Source organism: Bombina bombina, chromosome 2, assembly GCF_027579735.1.
Source record: "Bombina bombina isolate aBomBom1 chromosome 2, aBomBom1.pri, whole genome shotgun sequence".
In the NCBI taxonomy this organism is placed as follows: domain Eukaryota; kingdom Metazoa; phylum Chordata; class Amphibia; order Anura; family Bombinatoridae; genus Bombina; species Bombina bombina.
The window spans coordinates 750046212-750069242 of NC_069500.1; the positions used below are offsets into that span (position 1 = coordinate 750046212).

General features: G+C 40.3%; 1 protein-coding gene across 2 annotated transcripts in view; it reads right to left on the reverse strand.

The window, feature by feature from the left end:
- CDC34 (cell division cycle 34, ubiqiutin conjugating enzyme) overlaps positions 1-22375 on the reverse strand; it is a 68621-nt gene extending 46246 nt beyond the window's left edge. Inside the window, exon 1 of one of the 2 annotated variants that reach the window (XM_053702846.1) lies at positions 21953-22375. In XM_053702846.1, coding sequence (XP_053558821.1) covers positions 21953-22135 — 183 coding nt within the window. In that variant the 5' untranslated portion in view covers positions 22136-22375. The remainder of the gene's footprint in view (positions 1-21952) is intronic. The other variant, XM_053702847.1, reaches the window with a different exon arrangement.
- Between the last annotated feature and the right edge of the window lie 656 nt (positions 22376-23031).

The window sequence follows — 23031 nt, forward strand, 5'->3', positions numbered from 1 at the left end:
CAGAGTGTAGAACAAAAGCTAAAAACATTTAAAGGGCCATTATAGTGTTAAAATTACACATTCCAATCCGTTAGCGCATGGAACACTAGAGGCTCTCTAATGCTATGTTATTAAAATCCTGCTCTGGACCTGCAGAGCACTGCTGGTTATTAACATAAACTGTTGCTGATTAAAGAAATGTTAGTCACATGATCCAGCTGTGCAACTAGCACTGCTGAATGGATCAGAGTGTTTGTATTTCTATCCTGCATCCACCTTTGTGAGGGATAATCAAATAGAATTACAGCACCGCTAGTGTTTAAAATCACATGCTCGAGTCTAACAGATTAGAGCATGTAATTAGAACACTATAATGGAAAAAGCAACAATTCTGTTCTTATCAGAATTTTGGTTTTACGATCAAGTTCTTCTCTTGGTCTAGGCAGATGCCAAAACTCTATATGCCAGTTTAGTGCCAGGTGCAGTAATCATTAAACCTTACAGATAACTCTTGCAATCAGATTTATATCCAGTAATTTACAGGAAATAGCCAGAAAATCCAGTTAAGTGGAGGCCACTTTTGACAATAAATATTCTTTGTTGGAGATCAAAATATCTGGAAAATAAAATAGCAAAAATCATCTTGAAATAACATAATTTATGTAAGAACTTACCTGATAAATTCATTTCTTTCATATTAGCAAGAGTCCATGAGCTAGTGACGTATGGGATATACATTCCTACCAGGAGGGGCAAAGTTTCCCAAACCTCAAAATGCCTATAAATACACCCCTCACCACACCCACAAATCAGTTTAACGAATAGCCAAGAAGTGGGGTGATAAGAAAAAAGTGCGAAAGCATAAAAAACAAGGAATTGGAATAATTGTGCTTTATACAAAAAAAATCATAACCACCACAAAAAAGGGTGGGCCTCATGGACTCTTGCTAATATGAAATAAATGAATTTATCAGGTAAGTTCTTACATAAATTATGTTTTCTTTCATGTAATTAGCAAGAGTCCATGAGCTAGTGACGTATGGGATAATGAATACCCAAGATGTGGATCTTCCACGCAAGAGTCACTAGAGAGGGAGGGATAAAATAAAGACAGCCAATACCGCTGAAAAATAATCCACACCCAAAATAAAGTTTAAATCTTATAATGAAGAAAACTGAAATTATAAGCAGAAGAATCAAACTGAAACAGCTGCCTGAAGTATTTTTCTACCAAAAACTGCTTCAGAAGAAGAATACACATCAAAATGGTAGAATTTAGTAAAAGTATGCAAAGAAGACCAAGTTGCTGCTTTGCAAATCTGATCAATCGAAGCTTCATTCCTAAACGCCCAGGAAGTAGAAACTGACCTAGTAGGATGAGCTGTAATCATTTGAGGCGGAGTTTTACCCGACTCGACATAAGCATGATGAACTAAAGATTTCAACCAAGATGCCAAAGAAATGGCAGAGGCCTTCTGACCTTTCCTAGAACCGGAAAAGATAACAAATAGACTAGAAGTCTTTCGGAAATTCTTAGTAGCTTCAACATAATATTTCAAAGCTCTAACTACATTCAAAGAATGCAATGATCTCTCCTTAGAATTCTTAGGATTAGGACATAATGAAGGAACCACAATTTCTCTACTAATGTCTACTAATTCACAACCTTAGGTAAAAATTTAAAAGAAGTTCGCAACACCGCCTTATCCTGATGGAAAATCAGAAAAGGAGATTCACAAGAAAGAGCAGATAATTCAGAAACTCTTCTAGCAGAAGAGATGGCCAAAAGAAAACAAAACTTTCCAAGAAAGTAATTTAATGTCCAGTGAATGCATAGGTTCAAACGGAAGAGCTTGAAGAGCCCCCAGAACCAAATTCAAACTCCAAGGAGGAGAAATTGACATAATAACAGGTTTTATACGAACCAAAGCTTGTACAAAGAAAAGTACCTGATACTAAATAATTTTCCAAAAATAAGATACAACTATATAAAGGAAAATAAATAATATTTTGCTATAAAAACAATAGCATAATTAGTAGGAGTAGAGATAGCTCCAATAAATTGGAGAACCCTCCAAATTGAATTTAACTGCTGACAAAGAATATAGTTTAAAAATAAAAGAAAATTCTCAGCCTATTCCATTCCCTAGTATGGGGAATTGGAAAGAAAACCTCTGAAATCACAGAAGAAATAAAAAGGCAGAAATAGTGTCAGCTAGTCTTAAAGAACTAGTTACCTTAATATCCAAAATAATCAACACCTCTTCAACAAAGAACAAATGTACTTTAATAATAAAAAAAAATTATATAAAAAAGTAGATTTGTTAGTGTCAATATCTGATGAAGAGAATTTCTGAAAGAGAAAAAAACATCATCAGAGAAGGATAAATCAGTATGTTGTTGGTCATTTGAAACTTCAATAATTAAAAAAGAAGTGAAAAAGACCTAAAAATCGTATTAGAAGGCACGAAGTCAGACATAGCCTTAATCAGAAAAAATATTTCTTATAAATCTTCTAAACATTTCTTGCACTTAAGAATGGAAATGTATAAAGCATAAATACTAATGGAATCTGCATGTAAAAGTATATCATAATAACTTATTACAAACCATAGCTAAAGATAAACATTTATAACATTTAAAATAAATGAACTTAGCTTTGGTAGAACTGAAACTCAGTTAAGCATTTTTCCAGAAGTGGCTTCTGACTCAGGGACAAACGGAGACATCTTGCAATATGTAATAGAAAAAAAAACATATAAAACAAAATTGATCAAATTCCTTAAATGACAGTTTCAGGAATGGGAAAAAATGCCAGTGAACAAGCTTCTAGCAACCAGAAGCAATAAATAATAAGACTTAAATAATGTGGAGACAATAGAGACGCCCATATTTTTTAGCGCCAAAAAAGACGCCCACATTATTTGGCGCCTAAATGCTTTTGGCGCCAAAAATGACACCACATCCGGAACGCCGACACTTTTGGCGCAAAAAAACGTCAAAAAAATGACGCAACTTCCGGCGACACGTATGACGCTGGAAACAGAAAAAAAAATTTGCGCCAAAAAAGGCAGCGCCAAGAATGATGCAATAAAATGAAGCATTTTCAGCCCCCGCGAGCCTAATAGCCCACAGGGAAAAAGTCAAATTTTAAGGTAATAAAAAAATTGATTAATTCATATGCATTATCCCAAATATGAAACTGACTGTCTGAAAGAAGGAATGTTGAACATCCTGAGTCAAGGCAAATAAATGTTTGAACACATATATTTAGAACTTTATATAAAAGTGCCCAACCATAGCTTAGAGTGTCACAGAAAATAAGACTTACTTACCCCAGGACACTCATCTACAAGTAGTAGAAAGCCAAACCAGTACTGAAACGAGAATCAGTAGAGGTAATGGTATATATAAGAGTATATCGTCGATCTGAAAAGGGAGGTAAGAGATGAATCTCTACGACCGATAACAGAGAACCTATGAAATAGACCCCGCAGAAGGAGATCATTGAATTCAAATAGGCAATACTCTCCTCACATCCCTCTGACATTCACTGCACGCTGAGAGGAAAACCGGGCTCCAACCTGCTGCGGAGCGCATATCAACGTAGAATCTAGCACAAACTTACTTCACCACCTCCATAGGAGGCAAAGTTTGTAAAACTGATTTGTGGGTGTGGTGAGGGGTGTATTTATAGGCATTTTGAGGTTTGGGAAACTTTGCCCCTCCTGGTAGGAATGTATATCCCATACGTCACTAGCTCATGGACTCTTGCTAATTACATGAAAGAAATATTTATTTCCACCTGAGAAAGTCTATAACTTCCTGTACGGTTAACACTCCTGATAATTTAAATAAGCTACTACAGCAATGTCACCGGCTCCTTAAAATTATGCCCCGTCACCCCAGAATATAAGCCAATATTAAGATAAAATGGGCCAAAATGATAAATTAAGGGCTAGATTACAAGTGGAGCTCTAATTTAATTGCGCCCCCCTCAAAATGTGCCTGTTTGTGGGTGCACGATAAATAACCAGCCATTACAAGTGTAGGGGGGTACCCTTATGTTAGAGTCATGATGCCTAAAACGTTAGACTTAAATCTAATGCTGTGTATGAGTCAGTATTGTCTAAGATATTTTCAAAAACAGCGTAAAAGGTTTGCTTCGTACAAATAATGCCACTTTATAAAGGTTAAAAATCAGGAGCTCTAACTGTGTGCATCCGACTGCTTTGGCAGTTGATTCCGCCCATCCTGTCCCTTTTTACGGCAAGCCCAGCTACACCAAGGTCATGATAAATTAACTATACAAAACAACTCAAAATACCCCATTTAGAATACCCTGGGTTATCTAATTTTGCAAATGGTATGCCATCATGAGTGTCATTTTCATTCCTGGGCTGCCATACTATCTCAAAGGTGATGTTGGCCCAGAAAATAAAAATATTCTAGTATGAAGAATGAAATGGGCAGGCCCCATATCCGGCCCGGTAACTTACAAAAACCTCATAAAACCTGTACATGAAGGGTATTGCTGTACTAGTGGGATATCGCTGAACAGAAATGTGTGTATTATAGCAGTAAAACATGTAAGGATGATAATCCAAAAGTGCAATTTATGCAGAGATTGTGTGAAAAATGCAAAAAAAAATAAAAATAATTCTAAATGTGGCCAGGTTTTGTGACTAAGTGGCTACAAAAAAAAAAAAAAAAAAAAAAAAAAAAAAAAGAGACTGGACATACCCCTTTTGGAATACCATAGGTTGTCTACTTTTGCAAACAGTATGCCATCATGGTGGTAATTTTCATTCATTGGCTGCCATACTGTCTTAAATAATGAGATAGGCCCAGAAAATCAATTTGACAAATTTCCATGTAAATGTTCAGTCCCCATATTTGGGCATGTAACCAGAAAACCTGTACATTGCAGAATACAAATATCGCAATACAACCTTTCAGGATTATGATATGCACAATATAAAATGTGTATGCATGTGTTTGGAAAAAATACGTCTGAGGAAGGGGATACACTGTCCCCGAAACGTCACTAATTTTGCCAAGTAAAAAAGTTTGTTAAAAAATCCAGCGAGTGCAAGGTCTGTTTCTGATATTGGGCTCCATGTACGAAGCAGCGAAAGCTGCTCCGGAGCCTTTGCGGGGCAGGTTCGCATATGCGAGCCTGCTTCCCGCAATGTAAGAAGCAGCGGTCATTAGACCGCTGCTTCCTACACCCTACGCCACCTCTTAGGTGGCGAAGCAGAATCACCGAGAGCTCGCTCGCTCTCGGTGATTGACAGCCCCTTCAGTCGCGTGATTGGTCGCGCGACTGAAGGGGCGGGCATTACACACTCCGCTGAGTGTGTAATGATACATACGGGCAAGCGGATCAATAGATCCGCTGCCCGTGTGTAGCGGAGGCGGGCGGACAGCTTTGCGAGTTAAGAAGCTGTCCGCCCGCCTCTTAGTACATGGAGCCCATTGTGTGTATATATATATATATATATATATATATATATATATATATATATATATATATATATATATATATATATATATATATATATATATATATATAGTGGGGGTGCACTTAATGTGAAAGTTGTAAATTATGGTTTATCAAACATAAAGCTCAAATTCTAGGTTTTCTTTACGTTCATAACTTGTCCATTGCCTCTGTCCTTAAGGGGATATGAAATAGCAAAAGCACACCATTGTAACCCCTTAAAGTGAAGGTAAAGTTACAGCGTTCATTTTGCAGTATTGGATTTTTAAGCATATGAAATACAGAGTCGCTAAGTTATTTTTTTGAAAATATTAATTATTTATATAATATCGGGCTTTGTTTTTTCCCAACCGTTCTGTTTGAAACTCCTCCCATTAGCCATTTCCTGAGTTTTGATATTGTGATGTATAGAGCGGTCCCACCCGCTCTATACGTGTCTACAAGGCTCGTGCACGGCGAGTATACAAACTGCGCATGCGCATCAACTCACTGATGCTCAACAATGCGCATGCGGTAATCTCGTCCTGTGTGTTTTACAACTCAGTTTGTATTAACCATGCGCGAAGCGGGGCCACGCTCGTCTTGTCAGTGTGATAAAAAAAAACTAACACATGCGCATATTGTCCAAGACCATGCTGACGTCAAATGACGGCCGCCTAACGGCCAGAAAGTCAATTGGCTGGTGAAAAAACGTGACCAGCATGTAGAAAAAAAGAAAAATAACGGGCGGATTTATGAGATAGCGAGCTGCAAAATAAAAACGGAGATAACAAAGGATCAAAGTAAAAATATAAATTTTAATGAATGAAAGTGCCATTTATTTGTATTGATATGTATAGGATTTCATTCAAAACAATCGAACTTTACCTTCACTTTAAGAGCCGGGCATTTCAGAATAAAACTTACTTAAAAAAAAACGCATTTCTCCAACATTGGTGTGTCCGGTCCACGGCGTCATCCTTACTTGTGGGATATTCTCTTCCCCAACAGGAAATGGCAAAGAGTCCCAGCAAAGCTGGTCACATGATCCCTCCTAGGCTCCGCCCACCCCAGTCATTCTCGTTGCCGTTGCACAGGCAACATCTCCACGGAGATGGTTAAGAGTTTTTTGGTGTTTTAATGTAGTTTTTATTCTTCTATCAAGTGTTTGTTATTTTAAAATAGTGCTGGTATGTACTATTTACTCAAACAGAAAAGGATGAAGATTTCTGTTTGTAAGAGGAAGATGATTTTAGCAGACAGTAACTAAAATCGATTGCTGTTTCCACACAGGACTGTTGAGATGAAGTAACTTCAGTTGGGGGAAACAGTTAGCAGACTTTTCTGCTTAAGGTATGACTAGCCATATTTCTAACAAGACCATGTAATGCTGGAAGGCTGTCATTTCCCCTCATGGGGACCGGTAAGCCATTTTCTTAGTCAAATATAAAAGAATAAAGGGCTTAAAAAATGGCTTAAAAACTGGTAGACATTTTTATGGGCTAAAACGCAGATTCTAGCTAATAATTGGCATTATAATCTTGGGGAACGTTTAAAAAAACGGCAGGCACTGTGTTGGACACCTTTTTTAGTCTGGGGGCCTTTCTAGATATAGACTGAGCCTCATTTTCGCGCCATTACTGCGCAGTTGTTTTTGGAGAGCAAGGAATGCAGATGCATGTGTGAGGATCTAAGAATCACTAAAAAAGCTTCTAGAAGGCGTCATTTGGTATCGTATTCCCCTCTGGGCTTGGTTGGGTCTCAGCAAAGCATATAGCTGGGACTGTATAGGGGTTAAATTTGAAAACGGCTCCGGTTCCGTTAATTTAAGGGTTAAAGCTCTGAATACTTTTAATGCTTTAAGACACTGGTGAAATTTTGGTGAATTTTGAACAATTCCTTCATACTTTTTCACATATTCAGTATTAAAGTGTTTTCAGTTTGAAATTTAAAGTGACAGTAACGGTTTTATTTTAAAACGTTTTTTGTGCTTTGTTGACAAGTTTAAGCCTGTTTAACATGTCTGTACCATCAGATAAGCTATGTTCTATATGTATGAAAGCCAATGTGTCTCCCCATTTAAATTTATGTGATAATTGTGCCATAGTGTCCAAACAAAGTAAGGACAGTAATGCCACAGATAATGATATTGCCCAAGATGATTCCTCAAATGAGGGGAGTAAACATGATACTACATCATCCCCTACTGTGTCTACACCAGTTATGCCCACACAGGAGGCCACTAGTACATCTAGTGCGCCAATACTTATTACCATGCAACAATTAACGGCTGTAATGGATAACTCCATAGCAAATCTTTTATCCAAAATGCCTACTTATCAGAGAAAGCGCGATTGCTCTGTTTTAAACACTGAAGAGCAAGAGGACGCTGATGATAACTTCTGACATACCCTCACACCAATCTCAAGGGGCCATGAGGGAGGTTTTGTCTGATGGAGAAATCTCAGATTCAGGAAAAATTTCTCATCAAGCTGAACCTGATGTTGTGACATTTAAATTTAAATTAGAACATCTCTGCGCACTGCTTAAGGAGGTGTTATCTACTCTGGATGATTGTGACAATTTGGTCATTCCAGAGAAATTATGTAAGATGGACAAGTTCCTAGAGGTTCCGGTGCCCCCCCGACGCTTTTCCTATACCCAAGCGGGTGGCGGACATAGTAAATAAAGAGTGGGAAAGGCCCGGCATACCTTTTGTTCCCCCCCCTATAGTTAAGAAATTATTTCCTATAGTCGACCCCAGAAAGGACTTATGGCAGACAGTCCCCAAGGTCGAGGGGGGCGGTTTCTACTCTAAACAAACGCACTACTATTCCTATCGAAGATAGTTGTGCTTTCAAAGATCCTATGGATAAGAAATTAGAGGGTTTGCTTAAAAAGATTTTTGTACAGCAAGGTTACCTTCTACAACCAATTTCATGTCACTACGGCAGCGTGTTTCTGGTTCGAGGAACTAGAAAAGTCGCTCAGTAAAGAATCTTCGTATGAGGAGGTTATGGACAGAGTTCAAGCACTTAAATTGGCTAACTCTTTTGTTTTAGATGCCGCTTTGCAATTAGCTAGATTAGCGGCGAAAAATTCAGGGTTTGCTATCGTGGCGCGCAGAGCGCTTTGGCTAAAGTCTTGGTCAGCGGATGTGTCTTCCAAGACAAAATTGCTTAACATTCCTTTCAAAAGGTAAAACATTATTTGGACCTGATTTGAAAGAGATTATTTCAGACATCACTGGGGGAAAGGGCCACGCCCTCCCACAGGATAGGTCTTTTAAGGCTAAAAATAAGCCTAATTTTCGTCCCTTTCGCAGAAACGGACCAGCCTCTAATTCTGCATCCTCTAAGCAAGAGGGTAATACTTCACAACCCAAACCAGCCTGGAAACCAATGCAAGGCTGGAACAAGGGTAAGCAGGCCAAGAAGCCTACCACTGCTACCAAAACAGCATGAAGGGATAGCCCCCGATCCGGGACCGGATCTAGTGGGGGGCAGACTTTCTCTCTTTGCTCAGGCTTGGGCAAGAGATGTTCAGGATCCTTGGGCGCTAGAAATAGTTTCTCAAGGTTATCTCCTGGAATTCAAGGAACTACCCCCAAGGGGAAGGTTCCACAGGTCTCAATTATCTTCAAACCAAATAAAGAGAAAGGCATTCTTACATTGCGTAGAAGACCTGTTAAAGATGTGAGTGATACATCCAGTTCCAATAAGAGAACAAGGAATGGGATTTTATTCCAATCTGTTCATAGTTCCCAAAAAAGAGGGAACATTCAGACCAATTTTGGATCTAAAGATCCTAAACAAATTTCTCAGGGTACCATCGTTCAAAATGGAAACTATTCGAACGATCCTACCTACTATCCAGGAAAATCAATTTATGACTACCGTGGATTTAAAGGATGCGTACCTACATATTCCTATCCACAAGGAACATCATCAGTTCCTAAGGTTCGCTTTTCTGGACAAGCATTACCAGTTTGTGGCACTTCCATTCGGATTAGCCACTGCTCCAAGGATTTTCACAAAGGTACTAGGGTCCCTTCTAGCGGTTCTAAGACCAAGGGGCATTGCAGTAGTACCTTACTTGGACGACATCCTGATTCAAGCGTCGTCCCTGTCAAAAGCAAAGGCTCATACGGACATCGTCCTAGCCTTTCTCAGATCTCACGGATGGAAGGTGAACAAAGAAAAAAGTTCTCTGTCCCCGTCAACAAGAGTTCCCTTCTTGGGAACAATAATAGATTCCTTAGAAATGAGGATTTTTCTGACAGAGGTCAGAAAATCAAAACTTCTAAGCTCTTGTCAAGTACTTCATTCTGTTCCTCGTCCTTCCATAGCGCAGTGCATGGAAGTAATAGGATTGATGGTTGCAACAATGGACATAGTTCCTTTTGCACGAATTCATCTAAGACCATTACAACTGTGCATGCTCAGACAGTGGAATGGGGATTATACAGACTTGTCTCCGACGATTCAAGTAGATCAAAAGACCAGAGATTTACTCCGTTGGTGGCTGACCCTGGACAATCTGTCACAGGGAATGAGCTTCCGCAGACCAGAGTGGGTCATTGTCACGACCGACGCCAGCCTAGTGGGCTGGGGCGCGGTCTGGGAATCCCTGAAAGCTCAGGGTCTATGGTCTCGGGAAGAGTCTCTTCTCCCGATAAACATTCCGGAACTGAGAGCGATATTCAATGCTCTCAGAGCTTGGCCTCAACTAGCAAAGGCCAAATTCATAAGGTTTCAGTCAGACAACATGACGACCGTTGCATATATCAATCATCAGGGGGGAACAAGGAGTTCCCTGGCGATGAAAGAAGTGACCAAGATAATTCAATGGGCGGAGGATCACTCCTGCCACTTGTCTGCGATCCACATCCCAGGAGTGGAAAATTGGGAAGCGGATTTTCTGAGTCGTCAGACATTCCATCCGGGGGAGTGGGAACGCCATCCGGAAATCTTTGCCCAAATAACTCAATTATGGGGCATTCCAGACATGGATCTGATGGCGTCTCGTCAGAACTTCAAGGTTCCTTGCTACGGGTCCAGATCCAGGGATCCCAGGGCGACTCTAGTAGATGCACTAGTAGCACCTTGGACCTTCAACCTAGCTTATGTATTCCCACCGTTTCCTCTCATTCCCAGGCTGGTAGCCAGGATCAATCAGGAGAGGGCCTCGGTGATCTTGATAGCTCCTGCGTGGCCACGCAGGACTTGGTATGCAGACCTGGTGAATATGTCATCGGCTCCACCATGGAAGCTACCTTTGAGACAGGACCTTCTTGTTCAGGGTCCATTCGAACATCCGAATCTGGTTTCCCTCCAACTGACGGCTTGGAGATTGAACGCTTGATTTTATCAAAGCGTGGGTTTTCAGATTCTGTAATAAATACTCTGATTCAGGCTAGAAAGCCTGTAACTAGAAAAATTTACCATAAAATATGGAAAAAATATATTTGTTGGTGTGAATCTAAAGGATTCCCATGGAACAAGATAAAAATTCCTAAGATTCTATCCTTTCTACAAGAAGGTTTGGAGAAAGGATTATCTGCAAGTTCTCTAAAGGGACAGATCTCTGCTTTATCTGTTTTACTTCACAAAAGACTGGCAGCCGTGCCAGATGTTCAAGCATTTGTTCAGGCTCTTGTTAGGATCAAGCCTGTTTACAGACCTTTGACTCCTCCCTGGAGTCTAAATCTAGTTCTTTCAGTTCTTCAAGGGGTTCCGTTTGAACCTTTACATTCCATAGATATTAAGTTACTATCTTGGAAAGTTTTGTTTTTAGTTGCAATTTCTTCTGCTAGAAGAGTTTCAGAGTTACCTGCTCTGCAGTGTTCTCCGCCCTATCTGGTGTTCCATGCAGATAAGGTGGTTTTGCGTACTAAGCCTGGTTTTCTTCCGAAAGTTGTTTCTAACAAAAATATTAACCAGGAGATAGTTGTACCTTCTTTGTGTCCGAATCCAGTTTCAAAGAAGGAACGTTTGTTACACAATTTGGACGTAGTCCGTGCTCTAAAATTCTATTTAGAGGCTACTAAAGATTTCAGACAAACATCTTCCTTGTTTGTTGTTTATTCTGGTAAAAGGATAGGTCAAAAAGCGACTTCTACCTCTCTCTCCTTTTGGCTTAAAAGCATTATCCGATTGGCTTATGAGACTGCCGGATGGCAGCCTCCTGAAAGAATCACAGCTCACTCCACTAGGGCTGTGGCTTCCACATGGGTCTTCAAGAACGAGGCTTCTGTTGACCAGATATGTAAGGCAGCGACTTGGTCTTCACTGCACACTTTTGCCAAATTCTACAAATTTGATACTTTTGCTTCTTCGGAGGCTATTTTTGGGAGAAAGGTTTTGCAAGCCGTGGTGCCTTCCATTTAGGTGACCTGATTTGCTCCCTCCCTTCATCCGTGTCCTAAAGCTTTGGTATTGGTTCCCACAAGTAAGGATGACGCCGTGGACCGGACACACCAATGTTGGAGAAAACAGAATTTATGCTTACCTGATAAATTACTTTCTCCAACGGTGTGTCCGGTCCACGGCCCGCCCTGGTTTTTTAATCAGGTCTGATGAATTATTTTCTCTAACTACAGTCACCACGGTATCATATGGTTTCTCCTATATATATATATTTCCTCCTGTCCGTCGGTCGAATGACTGGGGTGGGCGGAGCCTAGGAGGGATCATGTGACCAGCTTTGCTGGGACTCTTTGCCATTTCCTGTTGGGGAAGAGAATATCCCACAAGGATGACGCCGTGGACCGGACACACCGCTGGAGAAAGTAATTTATCAGGTAAGCATAAATTCTGTTTTTTAGCATTTTTGCTATCACTTCAGAAAAAAAGGAAATTTATGCTTACCTGATAAATTTATTTCTTTTACGATATGACGAGTCCACGGATTTCATCCTTACTTGTGGGATTTATCCTCCTGCTAACAGGAAGTGGCAAAGAGCACCACAGCAGAGCTGTATATATAGCTCCTCCCTTCCCTCCATCTCCAGTCATTCGACCGAAGTTAGGAAGAGAAAGGAAAAGCCAAAAGGTGCAGAGGTGACTGAAGTTTATAAAAATAAGTACATACCCGTCTTAGGAATGACAGGGTGGGCCGTGGACTCGTCATATCATAAAAGTAATACATTTATCCGGTAAGCATAAATTTCCTTTTCTTTTACAAGATATGACAAGTCCACGGATTTCATCCTTACTTGTGGGATACAATACCAAAGCTACAGGACACGGATGAAAGGGAGGGACAAGATAGGAACCTAAACAGAAGGCACCACTGCTTGAAGAACCTGTCTCCCAAAAACAGCTACAGAAGAAGCAAAAGTATCAAATTTGGAAAATTTGGAAAAAGTGTGAAGAGACGACCAAGTTGCAGCCTTGCAAATCTGTTCAACAGAAGCATCGTTTTTAAATGCCCATGAGGAAGCCACAGCCCTAGTAGAATGAGCTGTAATTCTTTCAGGAGGCTGCTGTCCAGCAGTCTCATACGCCAGACGGATGATACTCTTCAGCCAAAAAGAAAGAGGTAGCCGTAGCTTTCTGACCCCTGCGCTTTCCAGAAAAAACAATGAATAATGAAGATGATTGACGGAAATCCTTAGTCGTCTGCAAGTAAAACTTCAGGGCACGGACCACGTCCAAGTTATGCAACATGCGCTCCTTCTTAGAAGAAGGGTTAGGACATAATGAAGGAACAACAATTTCCTGATAAATATTCTTATTAGAAACGACCTTAGGAAGGAAACCAGGTTTGGTACGTAAAACCACCTTATCAGAATGAAAGATAAGGCGAGTCACATTGTAACGCTGAAAGCTCAGAAACTCTACGAGCAGAGGAAATAGCAACCAAAAAAAAAAAACTTTCCAAGATAACAACTTAATATCTATGGAATGAATGGGTTCAAACGGAACCCCTTGAAGAACATTCAGAAATAAATTCAAACTCCAGGGTGGAGCAATTGGTCTAAACACAGGCTTGATCCTGGTCAAAGCCTGAAAAAAAGACTAAACGTCTGGAATATCTGCCAAACGTTTGTGAAGTAAAATCAACAAAGCAGAGATTTGTCCCTTTAAGGAACTAGCTGACAACCCTTTCTCCAATCCTTCTTGGAGAAAAAAAAAAAAAGACAGAATCCTGGGAATCCTAACTCTACTCCATGAGTAGTTCTTGGATTCGCACCAATAAAGATATATACGCCATATCTTATGGTAAATCTTTCTAGTAACAGGTTTACGTGCCTGAATCAGTATCAATGACCGAATCAGAGAACCCCCGCTTAGATAAAATCAAGTGTTCAATCTCCAAGAAGTCAGCTGCAGAGAAATTCGATTTGGATGTTGGAAAGGACCTTGAATGAGAAGGTCCTGTCTCACTGGAAGTTTCCACGGAGGCAGAGAGGAAATGTCCACTAGATCTGCATACCAAGTCCTGCGTGACCATGCAGGCACGATTAGAAATACAAGCTCTCTCCTGTTTGATCCGAGCAATCACCCGGGGAAGGAGAGGAAACGGTGGAAACACATAAGCTAGGTTGAACGACCAAAGCATCTATCAGTTCGGCCTGAGGATCCCTCGACCTGGATCCGTATCTTGGGAGCTTGGCATTCTGTCGAGACGCCATCAGATCCAATTCTGGTCTGCCCGATCGGAGAATCAGTGAGGCAAAGACCTCCGGATGGAGTTCCCACTCTCCCGGATGAAATGCCTGTCGGCTTAAAAAGTCCGCTTCCCAGTTGTCCACTCCTGGGATGTAGATTGCTGACAGATAACAAGAGTGGGCCTCCGCCCATCGAATTATCTTGGATACTTCTGTCATCGCTAGGAACTCCTCGTTCCTCCCTGATGATTGATGTAAGCCACAGTCGTGATGTTGTCCGACTGAAATCTGATGAATTTGGCAGAAGCCAACTGAGGCAACGCCTGGAATACATTGAATATTGCTCTCAATTTCAGAATATTGATTGGAAGTAGAGACTCCACCTGAGTCCACACACCCTGAGCCTTCAGGGAATTCCAGACTGCACCCCAGCCTAGTAGACTGGCGTCCGTTGTCACTATCACCCACGAGGGTCTGCAGAAACCAGATTTATCTGAGGAGATAAATTTGCATAATCCCCATTCCACTGTCCGAGCATGCACAGTTGCAGTGGTCTGAGATGCAAACGGAATGATGTCCATTGCCGCCACTATCAATCCAATTACCTCCATGCACTGAGCCACTGATGGCCGAGGATTGGACTGAAGGGCTCGGCATGTATTTAGAATCTTTGACTTTCTGACCTCTGTCTGAAAAATCTTCATGGATATAGAATCTATCAGAGTTCCCAAGAAGGGAACCTTTGTCTGTGGAATTAGTGAACTTTTTTTCTAGATTCACCTTCCATCTGTGAGTTCTCAGAAAGGACAACACTGTGTCTGTATTAGATTTTGTTAGATGATAAGTCGACGCCTGGATCAGAATATCGTCCAGATAAGGCGCTACTGCTATGCCCCACGGCCTGAGAACCGCCAGAATGGACCCTACAACCTTCGTGAAGATCCTGGGTGCTGTGGCCAACCCGAAGGGAAGAGCCACGAACTGAAAATGTTTGTCCATGAAGGCAAACCTTAGGTACTGATGATGATCCTTGTGGATAGGAATATGAAGGTATGCATCCTTCAAGTCCACGGTAGTCATCCCTCCTGGATCATTGGTAAAATTATTCGAATAGTCTCCATCTTGAAAGATGGGACTCTGAGAAACTTGTTTAGACTCTTGAGATCTAAAATGGGTCTGAACGTTCCCTCTTTTTTGGGAACCACAAAAAGATTTGAGTAAAACCCCTGCCCCTGTTCTAGTCTTGGAACGGGACGAATTACTCCCATAGTAGAGAGGTCTTTTACACAACGTAAGAATGCCTCTCTTTATCTGGTCTACAGACAACTGTGAAAGAAGAAATCTCCCTCTTGGGAGAAAATTTTTGAATTCCAGTTGATACCTGTGGGTCACGATTTCCAGTGCCCAGGGGTCCTTAACATCTCTTGCCCAAGCCTGGGCAAAGAGAGAAAGTCTGCCCCCTACTAGATCCGGCCCCGGATTGGGGGCCGCCCCTTCATGCTGTCTTGGTAGTAGCAGCAGGCTTCTTGGTTTGTTTACCCTTGTTCCAAGCCTGGTTGGGTTTCCAGACGGACTTGGCCTGAGCAAAATTCCCTTCCTGTTTTGTGGAAGAAGAGGAAGAAGAGGGTACTCCTTGAAAGTAACGAAAATTATTTTGTTTACCCCTCAATTTAGCAGTCTTATCCTGAGGTAGGAGATGACCCTTACCTCCAGTAATGATTTCCTTCAAGTCAGGCCCGAATAGGGTTTTACCCTTGAAAGGAATAGCCAAAAGCTTTGACTTAGATGACACATCAGCAGACCAAGATTTTAACCATAGCGCTCTATGCGCAAAAATGGCAAATCCGGCATTCTTAGCCACCAATTTAGCAATTTGAAAAGCAGCATCTGTGATAAAAGAATTAGCCAGCTTGAGAGCCTTAATTCTATCTAAAATATCCTCTAAAAGGAGTCTCAGTCTTAAGAGACTCTTCTAAGGCATCAAACCAGAAAGCCGCCGCAGTGGTAACTGGTACAATGCAGGCTGTCGGTTGTAAAAGGAAACCCTGATGAATAAATAACTTTTTTAGAAGACCCTCCAACTTCTTATCCATAGGGTCTTTAAAAGCACAGCTGTCCTCAATAGGAATAGTTTTACGCTTAGCCAGGGTAGATATAGTTCCCTCCACCTTAGGGACTGTCTGCCAAGAGTCCCGAACAGTGTCAGATATGGGATACATTTTCTTAAAATTAGGAGAAGGTGAGAACGGTATACCCGGTCTGTCCCATTCTCTCTTGATAATCTCCGAAATTCACTTAGGAACCGGAAAAACATCAGTGTAAGCAGGTACCTCTAAGTATTTGTCCATTTTACACAATTTCTCTGGTGGAACCATAATAGAATCACAGTCATCCAGAGTCGCTAAAACCTCAGGCGGAGGTGTTCCAGCTTAAATCTATAGGACATGACGTCCGAGTCTGTCTGAGGTAACGCACTTCCGATTCGGAAAGTTCTCCCTCAGACAGAAGTTCCCTGACCCCCAAATCAGATCCCTGTGAGGGTACATCGGAAATAGCCAACAAAGCATCAGAGGACTCAGTATTCACATTGATTCCTGTCCTACTGCGTTTGCCCTGTAACACTGGCAACTTAGATAATACCTCTGTAAGGGTAGTTGACATAACTGCAGCCATATCATGCAGAGTAAATGAGGTAGACGCGGTTGAAGAACCCGGCGTTGCTTGGGTGGGCGTTAAAGGTTGTGACACTTGGGGAGAAATTGGCGGCATATCCCGATTCTCCTCAGACTGAGAATCATCCTTAGGCACACTGTTTTTACATAAAATATGCTTTTTACATTGTAAGGCCCTTTCAGTACAAGAGGGACACAAAGTAAGAGGGGGTTCCACAATGGCATCTAAACACATAGAACAAGGAGTTTCCTCAAGTTCAGACATGTTAAACAGACTAGCGATAGCAACAGTAGTCGTTCTTAACCTTGATTATCGACCTCTGAAGTCAAAAAACAAACTCAAAAAATTTTTTCAAGAAAAATGTACTGCGCCTTTAAATAATAAAAGCGCAACAATTTTTCTGCATCTCACAAAAACGATCTTTTGCAGCAATAAAAAAATATCCTAACAAGCTCAAATTAGCTAAATAATATTGCACGATTTGTTAGAAAATGCTAAATAACATTTTATAGCATTGTTATTAAATATAACAAATTTTTAAAACAATATCAGCCCCTGCACCTCGCCACAGCTCTGCTGTGGCGCCTAATATAGCATCAATATAAAACCCGGTAATTCCAGTTCCACCATAAAGCATATAGTGCCTACTGATTACCCCTTCCCTGGTAGGGAATAATATCAGCCTGTTCTGATATAACAAGTCTCCCCAGAAGTAAAGGGCTGAACATACCTCAATGCTGCTTGTAGCATGACACCGTTCTACACACTGAAGATTTTTCTTACACTACCTTCAGAAGCTCTGTGGGAACCAAAATGGATCTTAGATAACGTTTGCTAAGATCATCAACATCAGGGCAGAAAAAATTAATGTCTCCATTCCTCTTGGGAATCCAGACTGACGATTTCTCCGTGAGGAATAGTACTCACTGGCACTATTTTAAAATAAAAAACTTCTTGATTGAAGACTCTAAACTAACACCTCACTTTATCTCTTCCTATTACTAACACAGGCAAAGAGAATGACTGGAGGTACAGGGAAGGGAGGAGCTATATATACAGCTCTGCTGTGGTGCTCTCTGCCACTTCCTGTTAGCAGGAGGATAAATCCCACAAGTAAGGATGAAATCAGTGGACTCGTCATATCTTGTAAAAGAAAGAGCCTTTTTTATTATTTACCTGTCAAAACTATATAATTTTTTTAGGTATTGATCTAGGCCCATTTTTGTATATTTTATTCCACTGTTTCGCCACATAATGTTATCATATTAATTTTTTTTCTTTTACTTTTTCACAAACTTTGGGGTTCTCACTGAAATTATTTACATACCGCTTGTGCAATCATGACACAAATGATTGTAAAAGCTTCTCTGGGATTCCATTTGTTCAGAAATTGCAGACATGCATGGCTTTGCCATTACTCTTTGGCAAATAGAAGGTCGCTAATTGCAGCTGCGCACCACACTTCTGAAATCCCTGGCAGTTAAGGGGTTACTCAGGTAGCTTGTAAGGTTAAGTTTAGCTTAGTGTAGAGATTACCCTTCCACCCCTTGATCTTTTCTAAACAGCTCTCTTCCCCCCCCTCGGTCACCACCATCTTAGGTACTCACAGACAGTCTGCCAATGTGAAGTTTTTTTTTTTGGTTTAATTATTTTCTGCAGTGTAGGATTACCTCCTTACCTTCCCACCTCCCTGATCCCTCCCAAACAGCTCTCTAACACCCCCCCCCTTTTAACTAGTGTACACCATCTTAGGTATTATCTGCCAGTACCCAGTTGATATAAATTTATGTTCGTTTTTTTTTTTTTTTTTAAATACTCATTTTTCTGTAGTGTAGCAGCCCCGTTTTTTTTTTTTTTTTTTAAATACTCATTTTTCTGTAGTGTAGCAGCCCCCCCCCCCCCACCCTCTAAACGACCCTTTTCTATGGCCTCTCTGCTCTCATTGCATTTTCCCCCCTCTCTCAGGGTTTAGTTTCTGCAGTGTAACAGGTTCACCATTTCTGGCACGTTTCAGACCATTTCCGATCCCCTCCAGCCATGGGCCCCCCACAGCAGCAATGATCGGCACCACCGCTACCCGATGCAGAGAGGGACTGTTAGCAAGAAAGTGGCAGAAAGAGGCCCAGGACAACAGCGCCGTTAAGGGGTTAAAAAAAGTTTCTAATTTATTTCCATGATCAAATGTTTTATTTTGTTTTGTTCCGATAATATTCTGTGTTGAAAAGATACCTAGGTAGGCATCTGTAGCATTACATGGCAGGAAATAGTGCTGCCATCTAGCGCTCTTGCAAATGGGTAACATTCTTGCAAAACTGCTGCCATATAGTGCTCAAGAAATGGGCCGGCTCCTAAGCATACATTCATGCTTTGACAATATATACCAAGACAACAAAGAAAAATTGATAATAGAAGTAAATTAGGAGGCATAATACATGTTGATGGTATTCAGATGTTGAAGTACAAATCTGAATTGTGTAGCTAGGTAGACAAAAAAACAATAGAGCTTTTTTATTCCTAATAAAAACTTATTAAGTTAAAATTTAAAATGTTGGTGTTTGAGCAATAAATATTTTCTTATTTTTATTGTACTCTTATGCCTCTTTAAGCAGAAATTCTAGTACATTATGCTAGGGCAGTATAGCATTTTAATCAAGCTTCAAATACAACTGCTGCTTAGCAAAAAGTTCAGCACAAATATAAATGCTACCAGTGCCAGTCTCAGAGAATATGGAACCTTAAAGGGACAGTCTACCATAGAATTGTTATTGTTTTAAAAGATAGATAATCCCTTTATTACCCATTCACCAGTTTTGCATAACTAACACAGTTATATTAATTTACTTTTTACCTCTGTGATTACCTTGTATCTAGGAACCTTCTTCCAGCCCCCTGATCACATGACTGTGACTGTTTATTATCTATTGTCTTGCATTTAGCATTGTTTTGTGCCTGATCACAGTGTTATCTATATGGCCCACGTGTACTTTATGTCTCTTTGTGTTGAAAAGAGATTTAAAAAGCCTGTGATAAGAGGCAGCCCTCAAAGGCTTAGAAATTAGCATATGAGCCTACCTATGTTTAATTTAAACTAAGAATACTAATAGAAAAAAGCAAATTTGATGATAAAAGTAAATTAGGAAGTTGATTAAAATTAAAAGTCTTATCTGAATAATGAAAGTTGAATTTATACTAGACTGTCCCTTTAAAAAGGGATATGAAACATAACAATGGCCACACTTCTACTCTTTAAAAGGGATAGCCTAGTCAAAATTAAACTTTATTGATTCAAATAGAGCATGCATTTTTAATCGACTTTCTAATTTACTCCTATTATCAATTTGTCTTCGTTCTCTTGGTATCCTTATTTGAATGTAAGCTTAGGAGCCGGCCCATTTTTGGTTCAGAACCTGGGTAGCGCTTGCCAATTGACTTTTTAAATAAAGATACATAGAGAACGAAGAACAATTGATAATAGGAGTAAATTAGAAAGTTGCTTAAAATGTAATGCTCTATCTGAATCATGAAAGTTTAATTTTGGCTAGACTATTCCTTTAAGGCCTGATTATTATTGGCTGCTGTTCTTGATAAACTATGGTGGATATCCTGCAGCAATCATTTTAAATGTGGTACACATAGGATATTATTTTACCAGAATGAGGAAATATATTTGATGAACTGAAACCCCCCCTTCTTTTTTTTGTAAAGTAAAAACAAAAAAACAGTGCAACTTTCTCATCCTGTTCCTGTGCCAATATTGGTGCATACACAGCAGCTGTATAGTGTGTATACACTGTGTGTGATTGAGAGCTGGGCATGAGCATACATTGATGGTAAACCCTCCCCTTAATAAAATCAGATCCGGAATATTAGTGATATTTTAGATGGAGTTTCATTGATCATTTGTAAGGAAGATGCGCTATAACTTACTTTTTAATATAGATATGAAATTCAAATACTCAGCATTCCGCTACCCCCTTTTTATTATTATTATCGGTTATTTGTAGAGCGCCAACAGATTCTGCAGCGTTAGCTTCACTTCAAGTCTTTTTTTTCTGTGAGCTAAAGGTTTGAATTGTTCTCCAATCAGCACTGTAGCTACAACAAAAGTGTCATATGGGGAGAGTGCTGATTGGAGAACAGCTTAAACCTTTAGCTCACAGAAAAAAAAAAAGACTTTTGAAGTGGGTGGCGAAGCGCAGGGAATTTGAATTTCATATCTATATTAAAAAGTTATAGTGCATCTTCGTTACAACTAATTAATTAAACTCCTTCTAAAATATCACTAACATTCCTGATCTGTTTTTATTGAGGGGAGGGTTTACCATCAATGCATGGTCAAGTCCAGCTCTCAATCACACACAGTGTATACACACTATACAGCTGCTGTGTATGCACCAATATTGGCACAGGAACAAGATGAGAAAGTTGCACTGTTGTTTTTTTTTTTTTATTTATTTAAAAAAAAAGGTTGGAGGAGGGGGGGGGTGAAATTTATCAAATATATTTCCTCATTCTGGTAAAATAATATCCTATGTGTACTACATTTAAAATGATTGCTGCATGATATCCACCATAGTATATCAAGAACAGCAGCAAATAATAATCAGGCCTTAAAGAGTAGAAGTGTGGCCATTTGTAATGTTGGGAGACATGAAAATATAGGCCCTTTACCAACTTCTATCAGTCTAGCTGAAATATAAGAAGCATTTGTAAAGTCATTTCACATAAATGGTGTTTTTTCGGTTGCAGGATTTACAGAACCCGAATCTGCCCCTATATACACTTCTATAATCCCAGCACAAAGGGCAGTCTTTGTTAGCTGAACACTCCCATTGAATGCAGCTTCACAGAACTCACCCTCCTGGAGCTGGGGTTAAAAACAAAGCTGAATTTTTCTTTCAAAGTTTACAGATTTTTAAAGAGAATTCGGGTATCGTTTTACCTACCTCTATCTAACAATCTTCAATGTATCTTTAATTTTTGTCTTCCCAAGTTGATAGTTAAATTATTTTATAAGAAAAAAAAAATTAAAAATACTATACAAAGGAAAAAAGTCACGATTTGTTCCGCCTTGTCCTTTGCAACCAACTGGTTTTATTGTGGATGTATTTACACTTTGTCTTTATGTCCTAATACATTGACTTCCAGTTATGTGCCTTCTTTACAGTAACCCTATTCCAAGTCCTTCACTAAATGCTACTCACCTTAAAGTAGCCGCCTTCATAAAAAGTGTTGGGGGGCCCGAAGATCGCTACCTCCCAGTTGTACAAATCCCCCTCATCCACCAGTGTGACCCGGAAACCTTCCACTGGCTCCTCCTGCAGCCCCTTCATTTCCAACAATAGCGCCTTTTGCGAGCTGGGCACCGGCTGCACCTGCCGGGCCATGGTGGCTCCCTTCCCCGCTCTCCCACCACAGACCTTACCGGGGTCTGCTGCCTGATTCTGCGCACAGCACTCTGGGACTAGTAGTTCTATTTACTTATGGAGTGATGGGATACAGAGGAGACGCGAAGCTCTGTAAGGGCATTTCTATTCTTAAACTAAATAGACATCTCAGTTCAGTTGATGAATTCGGTTCCTGAGAGGGGAACGCGATGACGAACATAAAACACTGCGGGGGACGCACAGTATTCTATGCACCGCACGCACCACCTGGATTGAGTGTTTGTGACGTTGCGTAGGCAGGATTATTATTATATGTGGCAATCTGAGATGACAAAGGCAGGCAGGGCGAGCTGCTGGAACAAAGCTGGGTAGCTAGAGGTGCAGAACAGGATTCAGAGCTGTACAGTATTTTTGAAGAGCCATATTAGTAATTTTCAAATACTATTATTATCGTTTTACTTGGGATTTTTTTAAGAATGAGCTGCCCCTGAGATTTAGAACATTTTTAAATCACAGGTGCATATGTTCTTGCCAAGCAAGCTTCAAGAATTGGCATTTTTAAATTATAGACCCAGTACTTTTTCAAAATCGAACACACATTAAAAGGACAGTCTACACCATCACCGTAGTCATTGTAAAGTCTTACTTTAGATTAATCTGCAAATAGCCTCCTGCACCTTTTCTATATAATGCAGTAGGAACCATAAAAAAGTTACCATACAATGAATAGTGTTTCTGACGACTTTGAAATGGCTGCCAAGCTCAGCCCACTGATGACATCACAATCTGGACCGCATCTAGACACTGCTGAATAGCATTGACAGTCTCTTGAATCCAACTAGTGAGCCTTTTGTGATTGGGTGCCATATGCAGCCAAGATCATGATGTCATCAGTG